The sequence below is a fragment of the Cervus elaphus genome, chromosome 24 (genome assembly GCF_910594005.1).
Source record: "Cervus elaphus chromosome 24, mCerEla1.1, whole genome shotgun sequence".
Taxonomy (NCBI): Eukaryota; Metazoa; Chordata; class Mammalia; order Artiodactyla; family Cervidae; genus Cervus; species Cervus elaphus.
The window spans coordinates 26,785,678-26,805,944 of record NC_057838.1 but is presented as its reverse complement, the minus strand read 5'-3'; the positions used below and the strand labels follow the sequence as shown (position 1 = coordinate 26,805,944).

The 20,267-nt window shown below is 41.0% G+C and overlaps 1 protein-coding gene and 1 pseudogene across 3 annotated transcripts in view; one reads left to right on the top strand and one right to left on the bottom strand.

Moving 5' to 3' along the window:
• The first annotated feature begins 308 nt into the window (after positions 1–308).
• ULK4 (unc-51 like kinase 4) overlaps positions 309–20,267 on the top strand; it is a 496,555-nt gene continuing 476,596 nt past the window's right edge. The window contains exons 1-7 of one of the 3 annotated variants that reach the window (XM_043886762.1): positions 309–609; positions 5,489–5,682; positions 11,018–11,117; positions 12,949–13,088; positions 15,689–15,851; positions 18,794–18,895; positions 19,445–19,528. In XM_043886762.1, coding sequence (XP_043742697.1) covers positions 5,545–5,682; positions 11,018–11,117; positions 12,949–13,088; positions 15,689–15,851; positions 18,794–18,895; positions 19,445–19,528 — 727 coding nt within the window. In that variant the 5' untranslated portion in view covers positions 309–609; positions 5,489–5,544. The remainder of the gene's footprint in view (positions 610–5,488; positions 5,683–11,017; positions 11,118–12,948; positions 13,089–15,688; positions 15,852–18,793; positions 18,896–19,444; positions 19,529–20,267) is intronic. The other 2 variants (XM_043886763.1, XM_043886761.1) reach the window with 2 other exon arrangements.
• Positions 8,366–10,268, bottom strand: LOC122683165 (annotated as a pseudogene).

The window sequence follows — 20,267 nt, the reverse complement described above, 5'->3', positions numbered from 1 at the left end:
AAAAGCCCCATTCCCCCACCCAGTGCTCGGATGGCTCAATTCTGTAATACAGCCGCCGCACTTCCAGACCCCAGCCAATAGCAACCCAAACTTCGCAGCCAATCAGAGCCCTGCGCTTTTTCTGGCGTTCTGCGTGCTGCCCTGGAGACGGGTTGGACCGATCCAAACGCGGAGGGGTGCGAAACTCGCAAGGCCAGTTACCGACGCTCTGAGCCTTGCCTTCCCAAGCACGTTCTACCCCGGTTTGGGGTCGATCGGTGAACTCGTCCTAACGCTGGGCGCGGGGCCATTGAAGTTGACTTGGGGCTACTGAAGTTGACCCTAGCGGCTCCACTTCTCGGCCGTAACTGCTCAGCCAATCAGCGCTGGGCGCTCAAACCGGCGTTCTGCGTGCTGCCTTGGAGACCGGCTGGCCGAATCCAAACCCGAAGGGGTGCTTCACCTACAGGGCCTCACGGTGCTCTTTTCGCGTCCCGCCTTGCTCCATTGCTTCGCCCCTTGCCTTTGGCCAGTGGACTCGTCTTCATGCGCGGGGGCCGAGACGCGAGCACTCGAGCTAGCTAGGTATCCATCCCATGGACCTGCGGCTTCTCACCACCGAGCGAGCAGGTGAGCGGCAGTGGCGGTTTTAGGGGCCACGAATTTATGTCCTCGTCTCTCTCAGCGTTCGCCGGTCTGCAGGGGGGCCGCCCACCACTCTCTCTCCCTCCGTGGACCCTGTGCCCCCAGCGCCCCTTCTCTCTTCGGGCTCCGCGTTTTTTGTGCTTGTGTTGAACTCTACAAAACTTTTGATTTAGGGTACACGGGACACTTCTTCTAGGACCTGGGTTCTGGAGATGCGCTTTACAGACACCTCAAATTCGGAGCTTTCTCTCTTAAAACTCTGGTTTAGCTTCCTGGGTTCTAAGCTGGCCTCGCTGACTGATGTCGTTGGACGTGGGGAGGCAGTGAAAGCCTCCAGTTTGGAGGCGGGGGTAACGGGAAGAGAGGGTGCTAACGTAGCGACTTAGAGCCTACGCTTTCGAGGTCAGACGAAGCTCAAAGCCTGCAACTGATTTGGTCCGAAAAGTGCTGCGAGGAGGAGCACCAGTTTAGTGCCCCGTGTAGTGCCCGCCGCCTCTTGTGCTCTCGGGAAAGGTTGACTTGGATTTCTAAGGTAGCGTGCAACCGGAGGGCAAATTGCTGGACTCCGCTTCCAGAGTTTTCTGATTCAGTAAGGTCTGGGCCCCAGGGTGGGGAATTTGCACTTCTCAGTTCCCAGGTGTTGCTAATGCTGCTAGAGAGCGAGTTTAAAGATTTGAAGGTGTGGATGACTAGGAGAAGGTTCTTGTCTTCACCTGCGTGCCCCTGCTGCCTGGTGTGTTTCAGAGTTTGAGTATAGGCCCAGCCCGCTGAAATCATAAATGCTTCAACTGCTGATAGGTGTGAGTTGCTCTGTTGATACCTGGGTGAACTTGCAGATTAAGAGAGACTTAAAAGATGCACAGTGCTTTTTAGAAAATGTGCAAGACTAAACTGTGGTGTCTGGGAATGCGCACTTGAATGAGAAAACTATAAAGGAAGTCAGGAAGTGATTACTTTTGCGGGGAGCATGAGGAGTTGTGATTGTCCAAGGCTCAGGGAAGGACTTCTTGGCAAAGTGCTGTCGCTGGTCTGGGTGGTGATTACAAGGATGCCCTTCTTGTAATAATTCTTTAAGCTATATGTTTATTTTGTGGGTTTTTTTGTATTTGTGTTTTGTTTTACAATTTAAGAAGTTACAACACTTAAAAAATGCATTAGGAAGTCTGAGGTGAGGAACATCCTTAGACTGAATAAAAAAGAATCTTGAAGTCAGTGGTTTTCAAATCTGAAAGATAATTTATCAAATAGTCTGAGTTCTTATTTTGCTGTAAGGACGTTGAGCCCATAGAGAGAGGAGATACTGCAGGTATAAAACCACCCTTGTCTAAGCCTACTCTGTAATTGATATGTTTTGTTAATTTCAGGCTGTGTGCGCTGCTCAGATGCCTCTATTCAGTGAAAGATTGAGGAAATGAATTTGGCCTGACTCAAATTCAAAATTTTCAGATTGTATTTTTCTTGTGGCCTAAAAACTTGTTCTGAAGGAATCACTCATCTTATATAAAAACTTACTTTAACATCTTATGCTGATGTATCATAGCCAGTTTGTGAACATTTAAAATCTCCGGTTATTTTTTTTGACACATAATTTCTCCTGTGAAGCCTGCATTTTGGTGGCTCGGGAGTCAGGACTGGTTCTCTTTACCGGAACCAAAAGACTGCCAGATATTTCTCCAGAAAAGATGGCCTTATTTGGCATCAGCAGGGAATTGCAATTCGTTTTGTGTAACCACGACAAGACATGGTGCAGTTCCCCAGCTTGGCAGGGAAGGAGAAAGATTTTATAAAGGGGAAGAGTAAGTTGGGAAGGCTGTAGTAGACAAAGACTCCATTGACGGAGTTCTTGCCAGGAAAGAAGAGGAGTCTTTCTTCTTCCACTTGGGCTTGTAGGGTATGAGAGTGCCCCACTTCTTGTCTCCCAACTCTGTTTAATCGAGGTTTCTGTTTAATATGTATATACATATTTTACATTTCTCTCATTTGATCAAGATCTTTCTCTGAAAGCATCGCTGATCAAGAGTCAGTTTTTGTAGTTGGAGTGGCTTTTTGTCCCTCTATGTCGGAAAATATCTTTTCCTGGGTATGGTGTCTCAGGTGGAGGGGAAAGTGCAGAGTGGAAACCTATTAAGATAACAGTTACCAAGGAGGGGAAGGAGAGAGATCTACCAGGCATTTTTAATCTAAAATCTATGTGTTATCAAGGTCACAGACAGTGGTGATCATTTGACGTCTTATGCCATCATCTAAGGTTTGGCAACTGTATGGTTAGCCCATTCAAGATGGTTGTTCTCTTGGTTTCTGTACATGCCTTGCTCGACCACGCCCTACTTCACTCACAGGACTATCCAATCCTTTTAATTAGTCTCTGGTACCTGATGAGCCCACCTGACATCAGTTCCCCTGTAAATGGTAGACTCCTCCTCCCTCAAGTAGTGAAGATTGCTGCCATGTCCTGTTCTGCCTGCTATCTGCCACACAGTGGGTTGTCTCTCCAGCACCTTGCTTCAGGCCTTTAAGACCCCCTGTCCAATAAGTCACTAATGTCTCTGTCGCTGACTCCAGGTTCTCTCTTTGAGGCTGAGCAGTTGCGAGGCTCACAGGCCTGCAGGGTGCAGCCCCACAGTGACAGACTTCCAGCAGGCCAGATCCGCATACCTTGGGAAAGCTGTCTCACTGGATGTTGTCTGCTTTAATTCCGAAAAATCTTTACTTTCAGGTCACCAGTTGCTGTGCAGGTCCAGTCAAGAGTTGTGCACTTTCTTTTCATGTGTCACGTGAATCCAAAAGTTGTGTTCCTTGGAGTTCGGTGGCACAAGGGTTGGTTAGTAATACTCAGTAGGGACCTTTCTAGTGATGCTGAAGATGGTTCTTCTAGAAATGTCTTTTCCAGTAAACAAACTCTCCAGGTTACAAGGTGTGATGCTGGAGGTCTTTGTTTCCTGAGGGTGCACTATAAAATGACTGCCCTGCCAAAACATGCTTATTTTTCGTAGAAGCAATTAGGCCTTTCAGTATTGGAGTAACTCTGCATTTATTAGTTGTGGATTGTAAGAAGCAGGAGCCCAGGGCATTGGGTGTCCTGTGACTATCTCAAGAGGTTGAGAGTTTCTGAATTACAGAAGGGTTGGATCTGAGATTTAGAAGGACCAACAGCGATGCTTTTGGTCGAGATATTTGGAGGGCCTCTGTGTTTTGCCAGTTGAGTTTTAAGAATGCTGGTCCTTTAGCCCCATGAGGGACAGTAGACTGTCTGCAAGCAAAGGTTTTGGTCCAGTGTGACAACACACAGATCATGACTAAATCGTACTTTATCTGTTAGATGACACAGTATGTAATCCATTTGCCACTAATTAATGTTTCCCCAGTGGTATTGATTCATGAAGGCCGTCATTTTGTTAGCAGACTGACAAAATGCATATACAGGAATAAGGAGTGGGAATTTTAGTCTCCCATATGGCAGTGCTGTTCCTTAGTCCAAACCAAAGCTTTTTCTTTTATCAAACCAACAGTTGTTGAATTTCTAATCTTGTTTTTCCTTTTCTGAGACCAACTGTTGGCCCTTTGTGCCAGTTTTTCTAAATTATCATTTTGGGAAATATCTCTTTGGACCACGACAGAGGTTTGGTTGCTGTTGGTCCCTTTAAGGGCAGCATTTCTTGCAGCAATATTAATAGCAGCCAGGTGATTTTGTTCTGCTTCTGGAGAGTCAAGCTTAGAATGCCCCAGAATCTTAATAATAGCTCACCTGGCAGGTAAAAGTATTGCATTTAATCATTTCTGAACATAGGAGCCACTTGAAATTTTATTTCTCCTGGAAGTAAGGAAGCCATGTTACTTCCTTAGCATTCCAAGATTTTGAGCTACTCTGAAAGCATATCTACTATCAGTATAAATATTGATACTTCTGTTCTTGGCTGAAGTATAAACCCCTGTTGTTTAGTTGCTAAGTTGTGTCTGACTCTTTGAAACTGCATGGCCTTGTAAAAGACTATGTCTGATTGTTATTCAGTCATGAATATAAGGTGATTTTGTTGGCCAAGAAAATGAAGTTGTTTTAGTGGGTGGTTTAAAAAAAATGATTTGAAAGAGTTGGCAAACTTTCTCCAGTAAAGGGCCAGATAGTAAATATTTTAGAGGGTGTGCAGGTCATAGGGTCAGTCTTACTACTATTCAACATTGCCGTCGTAGCTGGAAAGCATCCTTAGACAACATATAAATGACTGGACATGGCTGTGTTCCACTTACTTACAAAGGAGTCAGCAGGCTGGATATGGCCCAGGAATCAGTAGTTTGCTGACCACTAACTTTGAATAATATTTGAATTGACTCTTAAAATCTCTGTGGGTTAGATAGAAATGCTATCATTCCATATTTATTTACATAGTGTTTTCACATGCATTGTCTCATAGTGTTTTCACATGCATTGTCTCGTTTCTTGTAATTTATGGTTAGATGGGGCTTATTACCCCATTCATTACACAGTTACTGACAAAAAGTGCTTTCCGGTGTAACAGAGTAAGAGCTGTATCAAGATACATTGACTGAAATCTCATTCATTCCCTGGTTTTGTTCCATGTGTTCAAAATAGATGTCATTTTCATTACTTTTGTTAAGGTCTTGTTGCTAGGGAGTTGAATATTGGTTTGTGAATTCTTTTATTTATTTTTTTTCCTTAGTTTTTTTTCATTTTATGAAAACAAAGACACTTGTATCAACTTTTGTAGGCGGATTTTTGAATTTATAGAATTATTAGATTTATTTATTACATATTTTTTATTACATAGATTTATTTATTACATAGCTTAGGCTGATCAATCATGCAACTAGTTTGGGTTTTGAAGTGTCATTTTTGTTTACTTTTTAGGAGTTAGAGATGCTATTAGACTGTCATTTTATCGAAGGTGAGAAGTCAACCCAGAGATGGAAAACTTCATCCTGTATGAGGAGATTGGCCGAGGAAGCAAGACTGTGGTCTACAAAGGGCGACGGAAGGGGACCATCAATTTTGTAGCTATTCTTTGTACTGATAAGTGCAGGAGGCCTGAAATAACCAATTGGGTAAGTCAAGTACCTCTCCCTTTGAGAAAGGACAGAAAAGACTATCAGAGCAAGTAGTATGTAAACAGAAGTCGCTGATCTCACTGCGGCCGACAGTACATTTTCAGTCTGGGATGGGTGACCTTCTCTCTTTGGTGCCAACAGTCCTGAATAATGGCTACTAAACATACTCAAGTATCAATAATTAGCAACTTAGATTTCTGGCGTTTGTTTTTTTTTATGAGTCAGGGAAAATATAGTCTATATCAGATCACTTAAAAATAAATTTATTTGACTGTGACAGGACTTAGTTGTGGCAGGTGGGATCTAGTTCCCCGACCAGGGATCAAACCCTGGCCCTCTGCATTGGGAGCTAGGAGTCTTAGCTACTGGACCATCAGGGAAGTCCCTAGATCATTTACTTCTAAATTTAGTACATGCTTATGAAGCTTTCCAAAGGAAGGACATTAGGTGAGACTAACTTGGGTTTAAAATAGTTGTACCACTTTACAGCCCAGACTCCTTGGAGCAAACCTAGCTTTTTTTTTTTTTTTTAAATTGTGGAAAAATACACATAACAAAGTTTATCATCTTAACCATTTTTAAGTGTGTAGTTTGATATTGTAAGTACATGCCTATTGCTGTGCCGCCATCACCATCTTATATGAGGTACTTTTCAGAAACAAAGTACAATACAATGGTGATTGCCAGGGAAAGGGGAAGTGGGGAATTATTGTTTAATGCGTAGAAATTTTCATTTTTGCAAGATGAAAAGAATTCTGAATGACTGAATAATCACACTCTTAGTACTTAGCCACAAGAGTTGAAAACTTAGGTCCACACAAAAACCTGCACACAGATGTTTACAGCAGCTTTATTTATAATCGAGATGCCCTGCAGTAAGTGAGTGAATAAACAAACTGGAACATATATACACTGGAATACTGTTCATTAATAAAAGGAAATGGGCTATCAAGCCACAAGTAGACACAGAGGAACCTTAAATGGACATTCTTCGGTAAGAGAAGCCAGTCTGAAAAGGCTGCATAGTGTATGATTCCAGCCATGTGACATTCTGGAAAAGGCAAAACTATGGAAACAGTAAAATGATCAGTAGTTGCCAGAGTTTGGGGGGTGGGGGAGAGTGGAAGGGATGAATAGGTGGAGCACAGAGGATTTTAGGGCAGTGAAACTCTTCTATATGATAGACGCTATAATAATACAAGTCATTACAGATTTCAACAAACTCATGAAATATTCGGTTTTCCCCAGAGACCTTACCATTATTCATTTCCACAGCAGTGTGCAAGGGATCTTATTTCTCCACACTGTGGCCAACACTTGTTATTTTTGTCGTTGTTATTTATTGTTATTTTTGTCGTTGTTATTTATTGTTATTTTAAACAGCCATCCTCACCTGCGTGAGGAGGTGTTGGCTTTTGAGAGGTGTGTGGACAGTTGAGGGAAGACAGGTGTATGGGACAAGATGCTCTCTAGTTGGTCGATTCGGAACTGGGAACAGGAGGAATTTCTCTTCTGATTACGTTTTCACTGAGGTGAGAATCTTAAGTCTTCAGTTAGGGGGAAGGGGCAGGCAGTGTTCTAGAAAAGAGGAAAGAAAAGGTGTGAATAGGTCATCTGGAGGGCAGACTGGCTGGGGCCCTTTGACAGTGGGGTTCGTCAGTGGAAGGCAGAGCAATCAGCATGGTTTGTGGCTGCTTCGGTGCCTTAGGTGTATGCAGACTGTGGGGAGGGTTGCACTGAACCAGAATTGCAGTCCTAGAGCAAGTGAGCTGGAAAGGGAGTGAGTGGTGGTCATGGATTAGGGTGTGTGGAAGAGATTTTGGAGAGAATAATATTACCAGTTAAAAAAAATCTAGCAATGCTGTCCAATAGACATATAATGGGGGTTATAAATCTAACTGTAAAGTTCATAATATCTACATTGAAAAAGGATAATAAATAGGTGAAATTCATCTTATTAATATATATTAGTCTCATATGAGATTAATAATACCATGTATTATTTTTTCAGTGTGCAACCAGTGAGATATTTTTCTAATTTTGATGTTGATTGTTGGGTATCTGGTGTGTATTTTACACTTGAAGCTCATCCCAGCTGCCGCTCCGGAGCACAGTAGCCCTCTGTGGCGAGTCCTGGCCACAGTATCTCCTGCACTGGCCAGTGGAGGCTGCACATGGGTGATGGAGGTCTGGGCGGAGGGTGAGATGGGCAGAGCGGTGTCTGGAAGAGTAGGTACTTGGCAAGTATTGAGTGATGGGGAGTCAGGAGGAGTGTGCTGTGGCCTGAATTCTTTTGGGACTTCTGTATCTCCTTTATTTTTTCACTAGGACCTCCCCTTCCCAAGCCAGAATTAGCAAGGCTACCTTTAAACTTATTTACCCAGGGTTCTCCCCGCTTTCTAGTGGCCTTATATTGGGGGTTTATTACAAGATGCTCCTCAAATTCTCCCTTGGTCGCTCTGTTTGGTTTTCTCCTCATCTGTCTTCTAAGTCATGTAGATTAGTTCTCCTTTCTTTTTGTTACAATATGAGCCCACCAAGTTGTTCCTGGAGTGTGCTAAATTCCATTTCTTAAACAGGGAGCTCTGTATTTCAACAAATTATGGGCTCATTAGCCTGTGTTGAGTGACAGTAGAATTTTTTTTGGTTTGTTTTTCTTTCTTTCTTTTTTTTGGTTTGCTTTTCAGTGAATATTTAATAACAAGGTAGATGACATATGCTTATCTAATATTTTTGTATCACTGAGGGTAAAGCAAAATGTCCTGTTTACTGGGTAAGTATGACCTGCTGTATGTGGACACTGCAGTGCAATTTAAAAAATAGTGTAATTATAATTTCAGAACTTCAGAATCTGAATAGGTGCCAGTGTTCTCTCCTTTTTTAATATGGGAAAAGAAAATCCTTTGAAGATCATTTGAAGCTTGGACCAAAATTCCATAGCTGTATTATTAGGATCACTCTGTAGTCTTCAGGATTCCGATACAAGGGAAGCTTCAATTCAGCCTTTTAGGGAAGACATTCCAGCTCTCATGATCTCATCAACCAGGAGAATGTTGGTGGCAATCACAGTGCAGGAGTGAGGAAGCTGTTTCTTTTCACAATAGTTATTCCATATGCCTGCTTCTGCTGCTACCATTGGTTCACCAGTGTTCAAGTCCACACCCACAAGCTGACCGGATTCTGAATGTTCTGCTTGAACTTTTCATTAGTGTTTCCTGAAGGTCAAAACCAGAGTTCTGAGCAAGAACCTTGGGAATAATGAGCAACGCATCAGCAAATGCTTGGACTCCAAGCTGGGCCCTGCCCTTTACGCTGGGCTTGTGTTTATCCAGGGCTTCTGCCATGTCCACTTCCACTGAGCCAGCACCTGGGACTGCACAGCCATCATCAAGAGCATTTTTAACAGCCCTCAAGCCATCTCTTATTGCATCTTTGATTTGAGTAAGCATATGCTTATTTGGTCTTTTGATCAGTAATGTGACACAGCGAGGATTGTTACATTTCTCAATAAAGGTGAACTTCTCTTCTCCCAATGTATATTCATAGACAAGTCCTGCATGTCCCAAACAATCAGGATTTAGGTCGTCAAGAGAATTTAGGGCTATCCCACCACAAGCAAGAGTCAGCCTTTCCGTGTTTCTCCTTTTAGCTCTGTGCAGAGCTATTATGCCTTTTTTGGCAAGAGCATCTAAGGAAAGGGGATCAATTCCCTTTTGATTAATAACAACGAATCCTTTATCTGAATCACCACAGACTTTCTTTTTCAGGTCGATTATTTTTTTAACTCTGTCTTTGATGAATTTCTTTTCAGCTTTCACTAATTTCTCTCTCTCCTCTGCACTCGGGTAAAAAAAAGCCAGAATTCACTTCTGTTTTTTCATATTCTGATGACACGTTGCACGTGAGGATGTATGCATCTTTTCCTCTCTTCATATCAGGATGCCGTGCCCCATGGTCCAAAACAAGACCTCTGATCAAGCTTGTATCTATTTCAGATTTATGTTTCCTCTCCATGATCTCAACCATGAAGAGATCAATAGGTTCATCTTGTTTTTTTAATGGCCAAAATGGAGTCCACTACAGCCTCTGTTAAGACATCAGCGAGTTCAGCATGAACTTTAGTACAAAGAGATGTTCTGGCCACGTCTATAAGTGTTTCCCTTTCCATCTCTTTGCTTTGTTCCAAAAACTGAGTGCCTTTTCCTTTGCAGCTTCAAATCCTTCTGTAATTATTCTGGGATGAAGACCTTCAGAAATGTAGAGATCCGCCTGCTTCAGCAGCTCTCCAATGATGAGGACATTGGACGTAGTACCATCACCAGTTATGTCATCCTGGGCTGTTGCTACTTTGGCTATTAAGGGAGCTGTTGGGTGTTGAATTTGCATTTCAGGAAGCAGCACATTTCCATCTTTAGTGAGTTTGATGTCTCCAGCACCAGAAACAAGCATCTTCATGGGCCCTTAGGTTCCAAGTTGGTCCTCAGCATGTCCTGCAGCCCCCGGGCCGCGCTAATGTTGACCGCCAACGCTGCCTGCGCTGGGGCCACCTTGGCCTTGGGGTTCAGGGTCTTCACGGCTGCCATAGCTGACCCAGCAGAGGAAGATAAGGGGACACGGCGTGGCGAAAAGCCCCGAGCCGGTTCCGACAGTAGAATTTCTATTTTTTTTTTATTTTTAAGAAAATTGGAAAGCAAGGATCCAGTGCACTTTGATAGTCAGTCATCAGCAATTCTGAGTCTTGATGTTTATACACATTTTGTAGTTTTAGTTCCTATATTTAATGGGATTTTTAAAGGGAGAAAGCCGAAAATCCCCAAAGCAACTTAATATTTTTTAATGGACACGCTTTTGCATCTTTACTACTGAGTTTTTGAATTCACTCTTGTTTTTTGTATACAAGTATTCTCATAATCCATTGGAAATGTACATTTTAAGATCAGTATGTTCACACTAGGGCTTCCCTGGAGGCTCAGATGATAAAGAATCCACCTGCAATGCGGAAGATATGAGTTGGATCCCTGGGTCGGGAAGATCCCCTGGGGAAGGAAATGGCAACCCACTCCAGTATTCTTGTCTGGAGAATTCCATGGACAGAGAAGCCTGACAGGCTGTACGGTCCATGGGGTTGCAGAGAGTCAGACACAACTGAGCAAGTAAGCATATAACCATCATTCTTAATGTCTATGTTTTAAATTATTTATTATTTTATTCCTCTGAATAAGTTCCATTGTTTTCTTATCTATTTCCCAGGTGTGATATTTAGGTGTTTCTTAGTAGATTCAAAGGTTTTAAGAACTTTTTTTCTTAGTGTGAATGCTGTGTGTGTTTATAGGTCCGTCTGACCCATGAAATTAAACACAAGAACATTGTAACTTTTCATGAATGGTATGAGACCAGCAATCATCTCTGGCTCGTTGTGGAACTCTGCACAGGTAGGAATAAAGAAGTGCTATGATTATAGTCACTGTATAGGTTGCTTTGAAAAAACATATGATGTAGGTTTTGTTATTTTTCACTTTTTCTTCTATTATGAATATAAGCATACTATTGACTACATTAACTTGAACACCTGTTTTTGATATATTAGGGACAGGAAGAAAACAAAGGTGTTTGGTAAGAGGAAGAGATGCAGTTTAGGGTTAACTTTACTTTGGTATAAAATAATACTATATCATCTTCATAAAATTTAGAAATAATTTTTAGTGATGATTGATGAAACAAGTTTTTCCATTCAATAGAAAGAAAAGATTTGAGGTCAACTACCTATTACCTAATTAGTTCTTATTTTTTTATTCTTATGCAAAGGGTACTTGAACTAGTAAAACTTAGGCAATATAGAAAAATAGCTGAATCAACAAATTCCACCACCTGGCAATAATTAGAGATAAAAGCTCTTGCTTGATAAAATTTTCCAAGACTGTATACAGAGAGAAAGGTGACTAAATTCATAGGTATTGTCTGGACTTTTAGTTTCAGTGTCTTTAGGAAAAAATGTAAGAAGTACCACAGTTATACATTGAGTAATAATAAAGAATCATTAAAAAGATGAAATGTATGGAGAAGGAAATGGCAACCCACTCCAGTATTCCTGCCTGGGAAATCCCATGGACAAAGGAGCGTGGGATCACAAAAGAGTCAGACATGACTTAGTGACTGAACAACAACAGATTATTACAAGATATTGAATATAGTTCCCTAAAAAAGAAAAAAAAAAAAAAAAAAAGATGAAATGTAATCATTTCTAGCTTTATGAGTCTCTTACCTGTTGGCCCTTAGAATTTATAAAGCAATTATGAAAGAGCTTATTTGGAATAGTAAATTGTTTGCATTTTGCATTTTATTTTTTGAATCAACAGGAGGAGATGGTTTAATTTCTTTCATCAGATGTACACACTGTTGAGGTGATCAGGGGACTCCACCTGTGTTACTTTTTGTTTCAGCAGTTATTTCTGACCCCTGGCTGTTGTAGCAACCTAACTCATTTATCCCTATGTTTGGAATGGTTCCTCACCCACGGAACAAAATGAACAGAACCCAGAATGCCTCCTACCTTCATCACAGGAATTCTGATTGAACTTTCAGCTGCCAGAAAAAAAAAAGACTTCTTTTTCTGTGAACTTGACTTCTAATTATAATCTTTTTTTTTTCTAATTATAATCTTGATCCTAAAAAAAAAAAAAAAGTTTGTTTCTGACACTTAGGTGGTAGAATTATGACAGGGATCTTGCAAGGATATAGACGTGGAATTCACAATGTGTCTGCCACTGACCTTTTATTTCATCAGTAGTATACATCAGAATTTGTAATTTTCTAATTCTTAAGAAGAGCACCTTTTTGTGCCAGGCAGTACTTGCGGAATGTGACCTAACTTTGCGTGGGGGTAAACGTGACTATCCTTTGCACAGTGTGATTAAAGTGTACAGTTTATGGTAGCACTTAACACTAATTTCTGTAGCTGTTTCTTTCCTGAGGGGTCTGGAGTGAGAGATCACAGTGCCAGAGCGATTCTTCCTTCACTCCACTGGCGTATTTATTGACTATCCTTCCAGGCCGAGCAGCCATTCGCCCTTAGCTGGCTCTGGAGTGTGGAGATTCCTGTTAGGGTTCCTGGACCAGTGTTCATTCATGAGTATGTTTCCCTGTCGGATTGTCCAGATGAACTGATTTGATAATGTTTTAATGCTCAGGTCCCAGCATGGAACCTTTCTAGAAGCACTGTCTAATGTTGGTGGGTTAAAGTGGGTGATTTTAATCAACTTGCAGGTGGTTCATTAGAAATGGTTATTGCTCAAGATGAAAATCTCCCAGAAGATGTAGTGAGAGAATTTGGAATTGACCTGCTGACTGGATTACATCATCTTCATCAACTTGGCATTCTCTTTTGTGATATTTCTCCTGGGAAGGTAATTCATGAAAGTTTTGATTCCCTGACTGTTTGTGTCTCAATTTATAATGCTTCCTCAAAGATGTTTTTATTTTTAGATACAACTTTGATATATTTAGAGCATGTTGAAATTTTTTAGTCAACATTTTTTTTTTTTAACAAAAGGAAGTACATAGTATTATATTTTAGGTTCCTATTTAGCTGCCTATTGAAGTACCTTTTAGAAAGTGAAATCTCCCCTCCTTTCAGGATTCTTGGAGTAAGTATCATTGCTCCTGAGGTACATTGTGAATGATGAGCTCAACAGACATATAGAATAAGACTCTTTGTTCTTAAATTATAGTTCACACTTATGAGCCATTATTTTAGTTTGATAATGACATTCTTGACAATGGGTGTTTGATTCCTGCTATTTTATATCAAACATTTTTCTTTTCTGGTAGAACTAATTACCCATCACTAATTGTGTTTCCGTGTTGTTGAGTCACAAACCTGCTTAGTGTCTGAGTCACATCAGTATCACTCACTGATGCTGAGATGCTGTGTGTCCTGGACCAGTTACCCTTTCTGTCTCTGTGTAGCTTAGGTTTCTTGCCTGTGATGTGTGTGTGTGTGTGTGGGGGGGGGGTAGATAGTTCAAGGAGATAGTGAGAATGACATATTAGGTTTGGGTGACATTCATAGGACTTTTCTGGTAGATGGTGTGCTCTTAGTGGTACCTCTTACCTTTATGAGTTCATACTCTTAGGGGTTGTATGTGTTACTGCTCTTAGTTGCTGCTTCTCCTTTGTTAATGAAATGAAAAGTTGACTATGTCTTCATTAAATGTTACTTTAAGCCATCTGTATAAGAACATAATGAAACCTACAAAAAGAAAACTCCATAAAAACTCTCTGTAACAGACATTCTTATTTGAAATATTCATATACTTGTTTGAAGGCTATAACCACTCAACTGTGTTACAGCCCTGAATGTAAATGGATGGGTGTAACTTTGTTTTAAAAAAACCTCCATTTGTGGACATGGAAATGTCAGTTTCATTTTCACCTGTCAAGAAGTATTATTTTCATTTTTTTCAACCCTTTAGAGCCATAAAAACCATGCTCAGCTCATGCTTGTACAAACATAGGCAGTAGCAGTATATGGCCCAGAGGCTATAATGTTCCAGCTCCTATATGTGAGTTTTTTTAATGAGGTCTCATATCAGCTGTTCATAATCTTGGAGTTTCAGGCTGATATATGAGGTAACTTTTATTCTAGAACTGGGTTTGGAGGAGTTCCAGCAGGATGCCTATATCTGTAAATGGAGTTCTGTTGGAACAGCCACACCCTTTCATTTACATACTGTCGGTGGTTGCAGACTTGAGAAGTCAGGGCAGAAATCGTATGGCTTGCAAAGTCTAAAATATTTACTAACTTAAGAAAAAATACCTGCCACGTGCCAGTGGTTCTGCAAGTGAGTTCCCTGGACCGGCAGCATCAACATGACCTGGGACTTGTTAGAAATGCAGGTTCTTGGGCCTCACCCCAGACCTATTGAATCAGAAACTCTCAGGGGAGGGACTCGTTGTTGTCTTAACAAGGCCTTCAGGTGCTCAAAAAAAAAGTTTAAAAGCCACTGTGGTAGACTAACTGACATCCTTAGTATTTGTGACTAGAAGTAAAGAGTAAACTTTAAATTGCTTTTGAGGATCAAAAAGCCCCTTGCGAGGGAGGGAAAAGATAAAGGTCAGAGAACACTGGTTCCTGGTATAGTTTCAATATCAACAGATAACTTCTAATCACAAATTATATTAGCAGACTTGAGCACTTTTCACATGCCCATCACGGTCAGAAGCCGTTTGCATTATGTATAACCTCAGTCCTTAAAACTATCTGAAGTATCACCTTCCCCATTTTATAGGTGACGAGGCTGAGATTTACAAAGGCTAAGTAATTTCTGCAGGTTAGACTGCCAGTAAGTGGTGAACTAGGGGTCAAATCTAGGTCTCTAACTTCAGAACCCTCAGTCTAAACCCTAAATCACACTTCCTCATTTAAATAAACAACCCCTAGGACTGGTGGGTTTCCAAATCCTCTTTCAGCTGTCACTGAGGGTTCGTGAATAGGTTGTTTCATGGACATTCTTCATCTTTCCCAAAAGACTACTGTTTCCCTCTGTGGTTTTATGACACATTTTTCATCTGCATCTGAGAAGGGAGAATTTAATACTTGATTCTATTAGTGTTGGATTTATATTTCCTAAGCTGCATTTCGGGGCTTCCCCAGTGGCTCAGCAGTAAAGAATCCTCGTGCAGTGCAGAAGACCTGGTTCAATCCCTGGGTCGGGAAGATCCCCTGGAGGAGGGCATGGCAACCCACTCCAGTATTCTTGCCTGGAGAATCCCATGGACAGAGGAGCCTGGCAGGCTCCAGTCCACAGGATTGCAGAGTTGGACATGACTAAAGTGACTGAGCACGGCATCTTCTTTTAAAAAAAATTGTGTTTAATTTTCTGAGTTGTGATGAAGCAAGAAAGTCAATACTCAAGGTTCTGTGGTGAGATTATAAGAGGTACGGATGGAAATGAAAATTATACTGAATTTACTTTTGAACACATTTGTTTCTTCACCTTTATAGATACTCTTGGAAGGGCCTGGAACACTGAAGTTTAGTAATTTTTGCTTGGCCAAAGTGGAGGGTGAAAATTTGGAAGAGTTCTTCACCTTGGTGGCAGCAGAAGAAGGAGGAGGTGACAGCGGGGAAAATGTAGTGAAGAAAAACATGAAAAGTAGAGTGAAAGGTATGAGATGAGCTTCAAGGTCAGAACTACAGTGGTGGGCCACCCAAGTCACGTGTTTTGGAGAAAATGTCCACTTTTTATGTTGCCAGCCAAATGATGTATTGAAAATAAATGATAAGGACCAGGAGAAGCCTGGATTTATGGATGGCTTTGTCTAGGACCTAAGGTTTTCCATGCGAATCTAATGCCGTTTAAAGCACAGGGAACCTCTGAAAAAGCCTCCTTCGCTTCATCACTGACTGCTCGTTAGAACGTAAGGAAGGGGATTTTGTCTCCCTTCCTGCTGTATCCTCAGCACTTAACACCGGTGTCTGGCACACACCAGTAGCTCGGTACATGTTCAACATTGTTAAGTAGCTAATATTCTGCAAGTATGGAAGATTTTTAGGGATGCATCCTTGGGAGGTGGTTTTGACAGTGAGAGGGGGCCTAGGCTGTTAGCTCACCGTGTTTGAGGGGAGAGTGTGAAGTCAAATTCTTTCTTTTTCCTACTTTTTTTTTTTCTTTTGACCATGCCATGTGGCATGTGTGATCCTAGTTCCCTGACCAGGAAGTCATAATTTCTTATATGAGAACTTCTGATAAAAGTGGTAAAGATCTTTTTTCCTTAAGTTCCTGGTGCAGTACTTGAGACTTTGGACCAGTGAGACTCATCAGGAAGCAAAAGGCGCTGGGAGAGAGGGCGGCATCCCTGGGCCTGGTGGTCACATGGCTTTGATGAGAAGAATGAGATAACGTGATGGGGAGCAGCAGGTCAATCAGAGGCCCACAAATATGAGGAAAGAAATTTAACTTTTAGGGTTAGTGTTGAAGTAAAATTTCATGCCCAGGAAGAAGGCTCTTTAAATCCCCAAATATCTTCCCATGGGATGACTGGCATCCTGTGAAAATGAGTATTGTAGACTGCGCTTTTATTACAGAAGACAAGGAGGGCAGTGTGTTTCAGGAATGTACCTTTTGCAATAGTCCCTTCAAAAGGGGAAGAGGGCTGTGTTACAGAGAAGTGTCAGTTTTTAGCAGTGATGCTTGGTTACTTCTGAGCTTAATCCAAGAACAGTCCCCTTGAGGGGGGTACGTTAACCTCTTTCCAAGTGACTGATGATGACTCACTTCATGGGAAGGACATTCTCATAGGAAGATAGAAAGCCCTGGGTTTTGACAGGTGTTCTGTAACTGCCCAGCTCTGTGGCTTAGAGGATGTGAGGGTACTTTCCAGGCCTCAGCGGTTCATGTCAGTAAGCAGGGGTGCTTTCTAACCCTGGAACTTGGATTTCTGGGTAATACTAAACTCTGTCCGGTGTACGTGGTAAACACTAGTACTGTTGACCAGATGGCTCCCTGCTCCTCTCCTGGACACACAGTAGGTTTGCATTGCCCTGCCATGCTCCCCAGGGGTGCACATAAGTCTCTTTGAGTCGGGAGTTTCAAGAGCCAGTGTTAAGTTAACCACGTTCTTTGCCCACCTTGCTGACTGAGGAAGCATGTATTGAAATGTAGCCTGGGTCTTGGATGGACTGACTGTGAGGGTCGTAGCCCATTGGCTGACCTGTAGGAGATGTGTAGTTTCGTGATGAAGAAACTTGTGTCGTTAAGCTGGTGAGAATTTGGAGTGCTGACTTCTATATAACTTAATCTATTCTGATCAAGATATTGTTGATAACAGTCAAAGGTCCTTTTCTTACAACTATCTGAATAGTTAATTTAAAAGAAGACACATCAGTGTGCCACACCTCTTACTCAGGTGATTATTCAAAAGCCTTAAATTTCAATACATTCTCACATATGCAGATAATACTACTTTACCTGTAGAAAGTGAAGAAAACCTAAAGAGCCTCTTAATGAGGTGAAAGAGGAGAGTGAAAAAGCTGGCATAAAACTCAGCATTCAAAAACCTAGGATCCTGGCATCCAGTCCCATCAATTCATGGCAAATAGAAGGGGAAAGAATGGAAGCAGGGACAGGTTTTATTTTCTTGGGCTCCAAAATCATTGTGAATGATGACTGCAGCCATGGAATTAAAAGATGCTTACTTAAAGGAAAGCTATGATAAACCTAGACAGCATTTTAAAGAGCAGAGACATCACTTTGCCTACAAAGGTCTGTCTAGTCAAAGCTATGATTTTTCCAGTAGTTGTGTATGGATGTGAGAGTTGGACCATAAAGAAGGCTGAGCGCCAAAGATTGATGCTTTTGAACCGTAGTGCTGGAGAAGACTCTTGAGAGTCACTTGGACAGCAAAGAGATCAAACCAGCCATCTTAAAGGAAATCAACCCTGAATATTCATTGGAAGGACTGTTGCTAAAGCTGAAACTCTAATACTTTGGACCCTGATGTAAAGAGCCAATTTGTTGGAAAAAACCCTAATGCTGGGAAAGATTGAAGGTGAAAGGAGAAGGGGGCAGCAGAGGATGAGATGGTTAGGTGGTATCACTGACTCAATGGACTTGAATTTGAGCAAACTCTGGGAGGTTATGGAGGACAGAGGAGCCTGGTGTGCTGCAGTCTGTGGGATTGCAGAGTCAGACACGACTTAGGGACTGTGAAAGCACATATTCTTAGCAAGTGCTGTACTTAGTCACTCAGTCATGTCTGCCTCTTTGCAGTCCTGCGGACTGCAGCCTGCTAGGCTCCTCTGTCTATGGAGATTTTCCAGGCAAGAACACGGGGGTGGGTTGCCAAGATCTCCTCCAAGGGATCTTCCCAACCCAGGGATGGAACCCGGGTCTCCTGCATTGCAGGTGAATTCTTTACCGACTGAGTCACCAGGGAATCTCTCTTGGCAAGTGGGACCTTAAAATTAGAAAACATAAAAATGTAAAATATGCATGAAGATTTATTCATGTGCATGTTCTCTGATCTTTTTTCACTTTACTTAGTCTTTCCTATGTGTTGGCAACAGTACGAATGCCTAACAAAACTGTCCTTTCACCTTTATTTTTAGGATCTCTTGTCTACACAGCTCCAGAAATTGTGAGGGGTACCGACTTCTCCATCACCAGTGACCTCTGGTCCTTGGGCTGCCTGCTCTATGAAATGTTTTCAGGTGATTACTCTCTGGTTCAGTTTAAAATCAGAGCTGGACACACATACATAATGGTTACATATGTAGTTTGCAAAGAGTTTACCTATAAGAAGTGACAAAGCTGATTTTTCTAAATTTTTCTACATACTAATTTTGGCTGACTTGCTTGGTTGTCTCAGCATGTGCAGGTTTTTTAGGAAGGAGGTATTTTAATGCTAATCTTTTGGAATGTTGAAATATGCCTAATTGTTGAAAACTGATTATTAGTAGAAAATCTTGTAAAGGTACCTTTGACTATGAATTTTCAGATGTGTCCAATGGCCCATGCAACCCTTGGAGTATGGTTATCCATAAGTGAATTTTGTATTTTTAGGATGATGAATTTTCAGTTGCAGAAATATAAAAATGTATAGACAGTGTGCCTGGTGTATACTCAGCATTCAGTAATTAATTATGCTGTATGTGTATATTTTTCCTATAAGTCTTGAATTGTCTGTAGTTGAGATTTATTGAGAATTATTGATGGTAGCAAACTGTTGTTTAATTTTGCAAGTTTTTGTTTGGTTTAAGGAAAGCCTCCATTCTTCTCAGAATGTGTCTCAGAACTAATTGAAAAGATTTGTTATGAAGATCCTTTGCCACCTATTCCAAAAGGTAGGATTTCTTTTTTTATTGTATATGTAGTCATTTTACCTCACGGACCAACGGTGCACTTTTATCCCAAAGTGTTTCTGTTGATTCATAACCCCTCAAATTTGTGTTTTCTAAATAGTCACAAATTGGTATTTTTAGAAATTTTAGTATTCCCTTTGCCATTTTTAAAAAGATGCTGAAATGGAAAGCATAGTACTATTAAGTTCCCTCATTTAAAAATACAAATTATTTTGTCCTCCTATATCAAAAGAAATCTGGTTTAAAGATTTAAAACTCAAACTTTTATGTCGTTTTGGTGTTTTCATATGTCTGTACCATTTACTTAATATGTACTCATGTCCCATGTAGTTAATTCTGTGTAGTGTTTGAATAGGAACAAATCAAGCATTTCTCAGTCTTGTGTCTTGAGAAATCAGAATGCTACCCTGATAAGCTCAAGCTTTTAAGCTAGATTTGGTTGCAGTGTTTTAAAAGTATTGAAAATTTAATCATACAAATTATAATTAATGTGTCTACCATTATTAATTTTAAGGAAAGAAAAGAAAAAGAAGGTACAGACATAATAAAACACTTTGCTACATACCTCAAAAGATGTGAATCTTAAGACCCCAAAATGAATATGAGACTTTATGAAAAATAAGGTTGTGAGTTTTAAAAGAAAAAAAAAATCCTCAATAATTGATGGAAGAAATAGGAATGCAGAATATTTTCAGTATTTTAAGAATCATCCTAGGTGAAA